Genomic DNA, 13693 nt, shown 5'->3' with positions numbered 1-13693 from the left:
CCTGGGTGAAATTCTGCTAGTGCTTAATATTTGTACTTGTTTGATGTGCTTTTCCTTCAGCATGCGTGCTTTAAATTATACTGATATAAAGCAGACATGTTATGACTTGCAGAATCTAAACAATCATTAAATATTCTTCAAAGGGAACAGTAAATCACATAACAACATTAGATCTTTTTGGTAACAAGACCATGAGTTGTTTTTTAGCAACTTCAGTGCAGGTCATTGTCAAACCAGTTCAGTAGTTTATTCTGGGTGAGTGATATCTATGATTGGTCAATAAAAAAAATGTAACAATGATGGATTTTATTGAATGATGCACAGTGTTTGGTACCTGTCCTTCATATTAGCACATATATCTTTTTATCATTTGATAGAATGGGAAGCAAAAAATTAATCTGAGGTAACTTTACAGTCATAAAATTTTTAACTTGTTTGTCTGTTTAATGTGTATTTGTTTCTTTAAAACCATCAAAACAATGGTTGAATTTATTTATGCATGTATGAATACTTGCACTATTTTGCTGAGATTTCATTCCTGCAAACACCTACATATTGTTACTTTAATAGACTGGATATGCTAGCCAGAAAATTTTATTTATTGTTAAGTAACATTGTATTATATTAATTGAATGAGCAAATCATTTAAAATGTGAACTTGATTAATTGTAAAGAATGTATAGTTGCAAGCATAGACACCCATTTCACATTTGTGTATGTAAAAGTAAAATCTTATATGTACAAGTAAACATATTTTTATTAATTAGTAGATGTGTGACACATCTCCCTGAGAAACTATGATAACATTAAGAAATCACTGGGATATAACTTAATTTACAATGGTAGTTGCAATGACATGGACATATCTTTAAAAAAGTATGCTATTGATATTGTTAAGTATAATTTTTATTTAAATTCTTTTTTTCCTATTTAAATATAATTATTCGTCAATTTTTTCAGCGACAACTGAATAAGTATTATCATTTTTTAAAATTTTCTTTATAATGAGTTTTCCTTAAAGAATTGCAAAAATGTTCATTGAAAACGTCTATGGAAAATAAGATTTTAATGTATGTTTTGTGAAGCAACTATTATATATTTAACTATTGAATTACAGCCAGTATCACTTATTCAAAGTGTTAATTGGAAAATATCAAAAAGTTTCTTTATATATTTTTAACTCAATGTCAGCACCATAAAAAACATATACACAATCTTAGAGTTCAAACAATTTCAGAAGGAATCTGTAATTATGGTAACCAACTACTTGTGAAGCTCTGTGTTTAGATCTTTAATTTAGCATTATCATTTTGCACAGGAAGTTACTTTTAGCTCTGGTAAACTTAAGCAAAGAATAGACACACTGATGAATGTGTCTATTGACTTGCCAAGGAATAACGACAAGGTGAATTTTGTTTTTAGAAATTATGACACACTACAAGACATTTTACAGGCAATGGCTGATATATGAAATCCTTGTTGTAAATGTCTTGAACTAAATACATTAATAAAGTTTGATTATAATATTTTCACAAAGCTCTAAATTGTAAACATTATTCAAATAGTAATAAAATCTATTCATGCCTCACAACTAATTTTACAACAGTAAAATTAATACATTCTTACAATGCTTCTTTGATATCAAGCAATTTACTCTATTTTTGGATTGAGACATTAATTTTTGTCCAAAACTAACTCCAGTATATTTTGAAACTTAAGCCAGATAAAATACTTATGTGACCCAGGATTAAGATTTTAACAGATAGTTTCATTTGTATACTTACAAGAAAATTATGTCTCCTTAGCAGAAGTTGGTATAGACCTATAGTTCTTGTGGACAGTATATGGACATTCAGATTTTTTATGTTCTGTTTGTTAGGTTGACTCAGTGTGCAATTACCATTATTGGACTCTGTGTTTAGCCTTAGTTTCTGTTTTTTTCAGTTGTCTTTGTAATGGTATTTAATGAAAAAGAAACTCTGCCTATTTCTGATATGTATTTCTCTTACTATTGCTTTTATAATTGTTATAACTTTTATTTATGTGTATTTCTAAGTAATTATTTCACTGTTGTCTTAAATTCAAATTATTTTAACTTTTAGTTTTTGTCTTTGAACAATTATTATTTTATAATATCTTAAGATACAATGTACCTATTTTGATTGTTGTAACATTCATTCATGTCTGTCACATAGTGTATTTTCAAACATGGTTGCTAATCATTTTTATATATAGTACATTACATTTAGTTTTGTAGTAGTACCTGATATAGAATTGATTATGTGAGTTTAGTGAAGTTGATCAGTGTAGACTTGTTGTTTGATGTACTTAACTGGTATTCTTTTTTATGATAAAAAAGATACCACCTGATTGTTAAATGGAGGAATAGATTTGTAAAGCCAGTTCATAGGTCATATGAGATCTTTTTGTTGTGCCAGGTTTTATAAATGGATAAGAAGGGAAATTTGTAGACACTTGTTTCATTCAGATACTTTGTAATTATTTCAAAATTTATTATTTTTGTTTTAATCTTTCATGTATAAATTTAAATAGATAAAGCTTTTTTATTAAATAAAATTAAACTCTGAATTTTGTTTTTTAAATTTTTGTACAGAAGAATATTTATTTGTAATCTCTTTTATTCAGCGGTACAATTTTGCCTAGAAACATAGTGGGAATTACCAGGCATGACACAATCAGTTTCAAGGAAAAGTTTTTGACCGTGAAATTTTTTTGTCTACATTATTAGAAAGTTTCAAGATGCTAGAAAAACATGTAGGTTAAAAGAATCAGTTTATACAAACCATATCGCCCAAACACTTTCAAAAGTTCCGTATTTCAAAACCACCCAGGTTATGGGGTTTTGTATTTTCATTTTATTAGAATAAATAAATGTGTTAACATTTTATAAATTGCAGTTAAACTTGTTTACAGTAGATTCTCTTTAAGGATCAATAAACTGTGTTTAAATTGCAAAACTTGTTAAGAGAGATTGTATCATCAAAATACTAGATGTAGTATGTTTATATTGTTCAGTAATTAAACAAAGGTAAAATGTTTTTACAAATTCAATCAACTACATATTGCAGCAAATACTGTATGATTTTTGTCCAGTTTTGGAGTGAAAAAAATGTTTGTTCGTGTTTAAAGTATACTGCTTTTTTCTGACCATCTCTTGATGTTAACAGTGTCGCCCGATGTTTATATCGTCTTCTTTGTCATACTTTCCTTCTAAATTTATATAAACACATTTATATGAGTGCAGCTACTGTAACTCAGTAAAACAGTTATTCTTTCTAATGTAAAACCTGCACATCATTACTTAAAATTATTTTGTTATTCGTTTCCTTGAATTCCTTTTCATGTATAAAAAAAAGATATTAAAAGTTGGTTTGGTAGCAACTTTACCAAACCAAACCAGTAGTCAGTTTACTGTCTTCATTTTAATAGAGTTTGTTTTGGTAGAACTAGTTCAGGAGTAGTATTTTTGCACACTTGGCAAAGAATTTAAGTATACAAAAAAACCTTAATTTCAGTCACTTTGTACCACAAACTCTGTTAAGAGTGAAAAGGGTAGCATTGCTAATAGTTATGGTATTTTTTTACTCTGTATCATAGTTTTCACAGGGTGGAAGTTTTTCTCCAGTATATAAATTATAACTTTCTTTTCATGTTTTCAAATACTTAAATTGATTTTCTTTTTAAAGTATTTATTTATGTTCTATTATTCATGAATTGAAATCTGTTTTTCATCACATTGTGTTCTTTAAGCATGTGGTTTATTTTTATATTCACCAAAAAAATAAAGCCCCTTGATGGTGCAGCAGTACACTTGAGGGCTTATAATGCTAAAATTAAGGTTTTATCACTGCAGTAGGCATAGCAAAAGTAGCCAGTTATGCAGCTGTTTTTAAAAACAAACAGAATTATGAAAATGTACTAAACCTAAAATACCCAGTTTGTAAAAACTTCTGTAATTATTTGTTGTATTGTCAATTGGCTATTTATGAAAAGGATTAAATCATTCACTGAGAATGATTATGAATCACTTATTCTAATTATTTGTGACATGTTTATGTTTTCGTATAATGTAATAGGGGAAGATACAGTTTTGGGAGACCAGTCAATGCGTTACCTTACAGTAGATGAAATGAAGTCACTTGGAGATGATTCATTGCCTATGGATGTTACTAGAGATGAGAGGGCCACTGATTCAATGTTAATGAGTGCTGATTATGTAGGTAGGTAAATGAAATACTTGCCTGTATTCAGAAAAAGGTGATAATTTCTATATTTATGATTCTTTAATATTTTAAACCAAACATTCAGACTTCTATCAAAGAAAATAACTTTAAATTGTCCATTCGGACATCACACTGTAAGCTGTCTTTTCACAGAATCTTAGAATATAAACTTATGTTTTGTTCAATAGAAATTACAGAAAGTAAACAATACTTTCTAAAACTAAGGCATTAATGAGGAAGTTAGAATACTTTAACAGAAAGATTGTTTATACTAATAAACTACAAAAGAATTAAACAAAAATTTTTGTAATGGTATTTTGGCATTAATATTGTGTTTACTTATACACATATGGAAGTATCAAGAAAAGTATAAGAGTAAGGTTTAATATATTTCTGTATATAAAGAAGTATACACTCTAACAAATAGTTGTTTGCTTTTTTGTTGTTGTTTTTTTGTAAAATCAACTTATTTTCACATGAACACAAAAAAATTCATAAAAGCCTTTAAACTGTTAGAGATGCATTTTGCATGTTGTCAAACTCTTGTAGTAAAAATATTTTGAAATAATTTGTACATTTTAAAATTATAGGTACTGTGCAATACCTGCTGCATTAAATGCAGGTTAAATAATATAGAATATTTGATAAACATTTAGTTGTAAATATGCTTGTTTAACCATGTTGGGTTACTTGTAGTTATACTGTGGTATGGTAATGTTATGCATTTCATGAAAAGTTTTAATTGAATAACAAGTTACATTGAAGAAAAATGTTTTATGTCCATCTTCTTTGACAAACTAAATGATCTTAAGTGAACAAAATACATGAAATAACACTATATAACAAAATTTTTACTTTTTCTTGTTCTTGGGCATAAAGTGTTATTTCCTAATTACTTATGCCTAAAGTAAATGGAAAAGACCTAGTTTTCTCTTCAAACTTTGCTTTTGTGACCTAGGAGCATATAACAAAAACATGATAGGAGACTGTATTTGGGGGCTGATACATGAAAGTGATTTACATTACACTCATAAATCTCGAAAAACTACTCACTTCTAAACATTTTTGTTCATTTTTATATAACTTTAGTATAAATACATATAAATCTTGATTTGTATGTTATTTTATTCAGACCTAATGTAAATGAAAATGTGCAAATTTGCTTGTTTTTATACAGAAAATGGGTTAACTTCTAAATTTCATTATCCAGGCCACAAAAGCAAAGTTTGAAGGCAATAATGGCCATTTTCTGTACTTTTATAACATAAGCAATTAAGAAATAACACATACTATTAAGGAACAAAATTTCTATTGCATAGTATAATACTTCATTTTGGTATTGTTATGTTCAACAAGAAAAAAAAATCAGAATATCATTGTGATATTTAAATTAGAATTATAGTGCTAGATTTTTTTTAGTTGTATATTTTAGGTTTAAGTAACATACTGACTTTACATGAAGTTGAAACATGTACACTGTGTTTAAATATTTATTTATTTATTTCAAGAGTACGTGATTTATGAGATAGGCTTACTGTAGATCTGTATCAGCTGGAAGTAGGCCAGTGATAAAGTAGTTAAGCCAACAATTACCTTGTTTGCTTTAATAATCAGTACAATAATGACTTGCCACCACTGTAAACTAGTCTGATACTCTGTAGAAATGTTTAATAAAAAAAACCTAGTTCTAAACTAAAATGTAAATACCATTACATATATAAAAAGTAGATACTTGTGATATGAACATGTTTTTAATATTTATACTGTAGAAACTTGAAAAATTGAGCTGAATATCTTGCTAAACTGCTGGATTAGTAAATCTTTTGAAACATCTGGCAAAAAAGGTTTTTTGTGGGTTTGCAATTTTTCATTTAATGAAGTAAGAAAAGGTTTATATTTGTTAATTTGAGAAAAATTCAAAATAAATACCTGTTTTCAGTAGTGTGATATTATGTGTGATTCCAATATATCTTGATATTTTAGCCCCATTAACAGTGGAGGAAGATAACCTTTCACCTATTCATGTCAGCCACAATCTTGAGAAAACATATGTGGGTAACTACACTACAGATAACATTGACATATCAAGGGCACCTGTTCATGCAGGGTAGGGAATATACTTTTTATTAAGTATAACAAGTAATACAAAGCTTTGTATGATATGATCAACTGTGGCTGCAATAGAATTGTCATTTGAGTGTTTGGGAATGTTTTATATTTTACTTTTGGTGAATGTATTTACTTGCATACCTTTAGTGCTTGCAACATATTATTTTAATGTGATAATGAAAATGCTTTATGTATTATATATAATAGCTTTTTGTAATATTGTTTTACCCTCATGTAATTTCTTATTTCATTTAGGGTTTTTTTTGCATATTTGAATGATCTTATTAGTTTAACAGCATGGTGGTGGATGGTGCTGTTTATGTTACTTTGGCTTACACCAAGTTTGTAAAGCAACCCATATGTCGTACAGATGAACAGACAAGACATTTGTTTTATGTTTATAATCACAGTGACCTGAAATCAACATGGATAAATGTCAGGCAGTTACCTTGTTACTTGAACTTTATTACTTGACAAAAGACAAAATGTTGCACAATACAAACTAGCAGATTTTTCATTTAAACAGGTAAACTTATTCTTTATTATCATTCATTCAAGTTTTTCTTCTCATTTCTTATGGAAGAAAACCAATTTATACACAAGTAATGACAACTTGCAAAATGAATCTTTATATTTATTTTGCACCAGTTATTCAACAGAGATTTAATACTGAAGTTCAGTCATTTTATAATGTGCACAAAATATTTTTATAGAATCATTAATGTTTATTGTGTGTCCTATTGTGGCATGCTTCTTACTTATCAAATTGTTAACAACTTTCACCTGCATTTGACACCAGCCCTGTGTTAATTTTGTGTTTTATTGTGGTATACTACTTTCATATCAAATCATTGATAATTTTCACCTGCATTTGACACCAGCCCTGTGTTAATTTTGTGTCTTATTGTGGTATACTACTTTCATATCAAATCATTGATAATTTTCACCTGCATTTGACACCAGCCCTGTGTTAATTTTGTGTCTTATTGTGGTATACTACTTTCATATCAAATCATTGATAATTTTCACCTGCATAAAGCACAAATGCAAGGTTTCATTTTTATTTAAAGAAAATTGACTTTTATTGACTTAAAAGAACTTATGTAACTGTTAAAAATTTTATATTTTTAATTTTTTTTTCTTGCTCTGTGTTAAAATATTTCTTTAGGCTTAGTCACTAATCAGCTTGTTTTCTTTTCATTCTGTTTGTAAAGTTATCTTAAAAAAATCCTACTTTTTGTAGGGTAGATGTGAACAATCATGTGTTCTTGCTCCCAGCCTCATCATTCACTGTTGCAACATCACAGGTTTCATAGTTATGAATCAAGAGATTATTCTATACCAAAAATATAAATTGGAAAAGTAATGATTATTTAAACCTTATTATTAGCATTTTCTATCCAACATTCCATTATACTAAACTGTTGGATAATTGGTGAAATAGTATACTTTTGTAACAAGAAATGTATTTCAAGAGAAAAAATCTTGTGACTGTTATAAATATGGACTAACTGGATGACTTTATCGAGTATGTGCAACAAATTATTGAGACACAATCCCCATGATTGTACTCTACCCAGACATCTACTACCATGCATGTAACAATTAATAAGTTAATCTTTTTTTTTAATAAACAGTTCCTTTTTAATTTAATAATTCCTTAACATTTGTTGAGAGTTTCTTTTGTTTTGTGATGTGATTTTTGTTAATTATATTTATGTACAAATACAGTTTGTATCTAACAGGTGTGACTAAATTTTTAAGTTCACTGCTGTGAAATGTTTGGTTTTACTTTTGTATTAAGCTCACTTTTTAATGAACTAGTTTGTGTATGTTTTATACTTTGGTGTGCATGTAAGTTTTTCATTCTTATTGTGTGTTGCTGTTAATCTTTTCAAACATAGCAAAAACTTCACAGTGCTGTGTTCTTTCTGATTATGAGTAGTTGTGTTGCTAAGCTAACCTGTACTATTTTTTTTACACTTTTGCTTTCTTGTGCTTCCGTGGAACCTTTAGCAAGCTAAAATGGAAGACGTAAGTCAGTTATAATATGTTTTTTAAAATCTTTTTGATCTTAAATAAAGGAACACATCTTAAACTAATAAAAGAAGGACTAAAAAAATCAAATACAGTTTTGAAAATAATCCGAATCCTAAAACTAAATTCTGTAAAGAATAACTGGTGTTTTAATGAAGTCATGTAGAATTAAATGCAATAGAATAAGAGTGCGTTAAGACTAGTTTCATACAAGTAAAATGTATATAACATAATTAAATCTAACGTTGTCAATATCTTCAGTGTTGTTAACCTGAAATTCTGAATATATTAAACTGCTTACTCTTATTTTATTATTGGTGTCAGATTGTTAATGTTGCATGAAGTAAGATTAATACAGTTTTCTTATCAATGTATTATTTGTTGGTGAATTTTCACATGGAATTGATGCTAACCTTTAAATAAAAAAGGTTTCGTACATACAAAATACAGATTTATTGTATGTTTCAGAATCATTTAACTTAAATAAAAACATTACATTCATTTACATAGCTTTAGATCAAAATGTTTCATATTTCTTTTTTTGCCTAGGTTCCTTGTCAGCTTTATGGTGGATGCTCGAGGAGGGGCTATGCGAGGATGCCGACATTCAGGTGTAAGAGTAATAATACCACCACGGAAAGCTTCCATGCCTATGAGAATCACATGTCGTTACTTGAGAAAAGAAAAATTAGCCCACCCTCCTCCACTAATGGAAGGAGAAGCTTGTGCCTCACGGATTTTAGAGGTTGGACCTGTTGGAGCTAAGTTCTTAGGGTACGTCAATTCTTAAATATAGTTATGCACAGATTTACCATTTGACTGTGATTGATAATGTGCTTCTTACATTTTTGTAAGCATATATTAATGCACATCATTACTTATTAGGGAATTTTGTGTGAAACATGTTATATTAAATACAAACATTATTGAAGCTACTAGATTTATGCCTAATAATATAATGTAATAAAAGTCATTCCTTTTCATTCTTTCCTGCAGAATTCATAAAGGTAAAATACAGTGTATTTTGCTTTAATATTTAAGATATTTTTAAAACATGTACTTTACGAAATAATTGTTTTATTTAAGAAATCTGGATGATAGATGTGTTAAATAACAGTGAATTCATAGAATGAGTTTGAATTAAAATGCTACTTTCTTGTTAAAAACCTATCATTGAACATTTTTAGGCCTGTGGTAATTGAAGTTCCACATTTTACATCTCTTCGAGGGAAAGAACGTGAGATAACCATTTTACGCAGTGATAATGGAGAAGTTTGGAGAGAGCACACGCTCGAGGCAACAGAGGAAGCAGTTCAAGATGTCTTGAATGAGAGTTTTGAAGGAGAAGGTTATTCTAGTTCTAATTATGCTTTTACTGCAAAAGATAATAAACTGCTTCTTTTAGATATATCAGAGTATACTTTTAAAATTACAAATACTCTAGATTCTCACTTGAGACCCACACTCTGAATTTTTCTTTGAAGAGACTTATGAGATTGTCAAGGGTGCCATAGATAGAATGTAACAAATTCAAAAAAAAAGAAAACAAAGCACTTCCACTTCAATGAAAAAAACTATCTACAATGTATATGGCATGCTATCTCCCTTTCTGAATGCAAAGTAACTTTCATGATAAAATTAAAAAAAAGTTTTCTTTCTCTGAAAATTTACCATGAAGTATTAAATGTTATTTGCTTGCATTTTTTGCAGAAAAACTTCATCAGTTATTTTCTTTACCCTAATTTTGTATGAGGTTACTTGATTTGACTGACTTTATAACCACCATAAAATATTAGGAAATAATTCCAAATTCCTCTATTTTCTGTATGGAATAACTACAAATTATAACAGAAAACTACAACTGTTTATTGTAAGTAATTTCAAATTTGTAATAATATGCATCTGTTGCCTTTTTATTGCCCATTGAACTTTGTCTATCTACTATTTGTGCCATATGAATTGCAAATCACATGGTAAATGTGCAGGTGAAATTATTAAGTTTCATAATACATGGACTATTCACAACTTTCACAAAAATTATGAATAATAATATTACTATGTATTTTATTTTATCTAACTTTAAAAAAAATTTTTGCATTAATTACATTTATTATAATGTGTAAAGAGTACACATGAAAAACAAGAAAAAAAAACTACTTAACTTTTATCTACTACTGCATTAACCATTTCCTGGTAGGTCATGGGTGAAAGTCCATGTCATAGTATTTGTTGTCTCTCATTCAAAATTTTAGTGAACTACTAGTTTATGAATTTATGTCATTAAGTCTGGTATCAAACTATAGATTATAATTTTAGTTTTTATATTATGATATTTAATTTATTGATTGAAAAGTAAGTATTAAAAGATCACACCAAATGATGATTTTTGTGAGTCACATGCTGCAGTGGTTCAAATTAGATTTTTGTGACATCAAAATACAAAGTGTATTGTTTTGTACAAATTAGAAATTTAACAACTGATATTTCAAAGCTAGCTGCTCACCTCATTCTGTTTTTGTAAACAGTCTCATATATGCACTTACTTTTATATATAATATGTGAATAACCATTAAAAAGCCCTTAATGATTTTTGCAGCCATTTTGAAACATAACATTTTTTTCTTTCAAGACAAACCTTTGTGCTGGTAAGTGGAGATTTTAGGCTGTGTGAGATTTCATATTTTTTTTAGATACAAATGCAGCTTAGTTAATGAACTTGATGAACTATATGGTATTGATGAAGTAGTGTATTTGGTTATTCAAATATCTATATAAAACTTTAAAAAATTATTTTATCTCGCATCCTCCACACGTGAAATTTCTTAAGACTTAGCAAGCTATGACAAGCAGCAGCTCGAGTACAAGGGTTATAAATGGAAGAGATATTTGTTTGCATTAAATTTTTATTTACTGTTTTACAATTTAATTAAGTTTAAGAACTTGTTTGTGAATATTAATAATATATATCTATATATATACACAATGTATAATATCTGAAATCTGACTATTTTACAAAATACTAGACCATTAAAACAAAGCAAAGATAGTACATTGTAAAGACTAAAAGTCAGTTTTATATTATTGGATATGGTACCATGAGTGCATGTGCACCTCATCATTGTAACTTCTGTATTGTTAACAAGGCACACCTGAAATATCAATATAATAAAAATGATAAATCTATATGAATGTATAATGTGATGAGATTTAAGATATTTATTCTAAACAGTTTAATTTCTATGTTATAATCTGTAGTCATGCTAGAACAAATTAACTGCACCCATACAGAGATTTGTTGGTGAATGTAATGTAAAATAAAAAGTCTTTTCTTGAGAAACATTTGACATAACTATATGGACATCATAAGGATTTTGGTTGTGAAATTTGAAAATTGTTTGGTGCATAAAAGAATTTTTAATCTTAAAATGAAAATTACTTTGCATGTTGGCTATACAACATTCAAAAAGAAATAAAAACTAGCATAAGGAAAACATTGCTTAACAGATATTAAGATATTAATAAAAAATATTTGATATTTTGCATATGAAAGTATTTAATGTTTACTGATAATCTGTCAAATTTCATGCAATTTATTAACTTAAAAGTAATAGTACAAAAATATGTTTACTTGGTTGGTCCCAGGGATCAAACCTGTGCAGAAAGGACTAAATAATTACTGTTTAATAATACACCATGGGAAAACAATAAACTTGAAAAGGAAAATTGTACTATAACTTACAATTTTGCCAGTTTTCAAACTATGTGAGAAAAATCATTAGAAATTCAACTAAGTTTGTTGATATGTTTCCCATGGTAATAAAGTTTAATCTGGAAGGAGAGTAGACAGTTCTCTGAACAGAAAACAGTGTAATATAATATGGCATTTGATAGAGAAAAAAACTTTGACATGTATTAGTTGTAAATAATATAGTCATAAATGTTAGAGAGAATTAATAGGAAGTTTTGAAAGAGAGGATATGACAAGATAGGCGTGACAATAGGGGTCAGATTTTCTAGAGAATTAATAGGAAGTTTTGAAAGAGAGGATATGACAAGATAGGCGTGACAATAGGGGTCAGATTTTCTAGAGAATTAATAGGAAGTTTTGAAAGAGAGGATATGACAAGATAGGCGTGACAATAGGGGTCAGATTTTCTAGAGAATTAATAGGAAGTTTTGAAAGAGAGGATATGACAAGATAGGCGTGACAATAGGGGTCAGATTTTCTAGAGAATTAATAGGAAGTTTTGAAAGAGAGGATATGACAAGATAGGCGTGACAATAGGGTCAGATTTTCTAGAGAATTAATAGGAAGTTTTGAAAGAGAGGATATGACAAGATAAGCGTGACAATAGGGTCAGATTTTCTAGAGAATTAATAGAAGTTTGAAAGAGAGGGATATGACAAGATAGAAGCGTGACAATAGGGTCAGATTTTCTAGAGAATTAATAGGAAGTTTTGAAAGAGAGGATATGACAAGATAAGCGTGACAATAGGGTCAGATTTTCTAGAAATTAATAGGAAGTTTGAAAAGAGAGGATATGACAAGATAAAGCGTGACAATAGGGTCAGATTTTCTAGAGAATTAATAATAGGAAGTTTTGAAAGAAGGATATGACAGATAGGCGTGACAATAGGGTCAGATTTTCTAGAGAATAATAGAAGTTTGAAAGAGAGGATATGACAAGATAGGCGTGACAATAGGGTCAGATTTTCTAGAAATTAATAGGAGTTTTGAAGAGAGATATGACAGATAGGCGTGACAATAGGGGTCAGATTTTCTAGAGAATTAATAGGAAGTTTTGAAAAGAGATATGACAGATAGGCGTGACAATAGGGTCAGATTTTCTAGAGAATTAATAGGAAGTTTTGAAAGAGAGGATATGACAAGATAGGCGTGACAATAGGGGTCAGATTTTCTAGAGAATTAATAGGAAGTTTTGAAAGAGAGGATATGACAAGATAGGCGTGACAATAGGGGTCAGATTTTCTAGAGAATTAATAGGAAGTTTTGAAAGAGAGGATATGACAGATAGGCGTGACAATAGGGGTCAGATTTTCTAGAGAATTAATAGAAAGTTTTGAAAGAGAGGATATGACAGATAGGCGTGACAATAGGGGTCAGATTTTCTAGAGAATTAATAGGAAGTTTTGAAAGAGAGGATATGACAAGATAGGCGTGACAATAGGGGTCAGATTTTCTAGAGAATTAATAGGAAGTTTTGAAAGAGAGGATATGACAAGATAGGCGTGACAATAGGGGTCAGATTTTCTAGAGAATTAATAGGAAGTTTTGAAAGAGA

The 13693-nt window shown here is 28.8% G+C and overlaps 1 protein-coding gene across 24 annotated transcripts in view; it reads left to right on the top strand.

Moving 5' to 3' along the window:
- LOC143234139 (uncharacterized) overlaps window positions 1-13693 on the top strand; it is a 221370-nt gene that overhangs the window by 142958 nt on the left and 64719 nt on the right. For 18 of the 24 annotated variants that reach the window (XM_076471259.1, XM_076471253.1, XM_076471248.1 and 15 more), the window contains 5 exons: window positions 4098-4241; window positions 6228-6351; window positions 8370-8387; window positions 8940-9164; window positions 9578-9738. In XM_076471259.1, coding sequence (XP_076327374.1) covers window positions 4098-4241; window positions 6228-6351; window positions 8370-8387; window positions 8940-9164; window positions 9578-9738 — 672 coding nt within the window. The remainder of the gene's footprint in view (window positions 1-4097; window positions 4242-6227; window positions 6352-8369; window positions 8388-8939; window positions 9165-9577; window positions 9739-13693) is intronic. The other 6 variants (XM_076471254.1, XM_076471260.1, XM_076471247.1 and 3 more) reach the window with 1 other exon arrangement.

The sequence above is a fragment of the Tachypleus tridentatus genome, chromosome 12, assembly GCF_004210375.1.
Source record: "Tachypleus tridentatus isolate NWPU-2018 chromosome 12, ASM421037v1, whole genome shotgun sequence".
Taxonomy (NCBI): domain Eukaryota; kingdom Metazoa; phylum Arthropoda; class Merostomata; order Xiphosura; family Limulidae; genus Tachypleus; species Tachypleus tridentatus.
The sequence above is the reverse complement of the archived record's forward strand: the minus strand, read 5'-3'. Positions and strand labels throughout refer to the sequence as shown.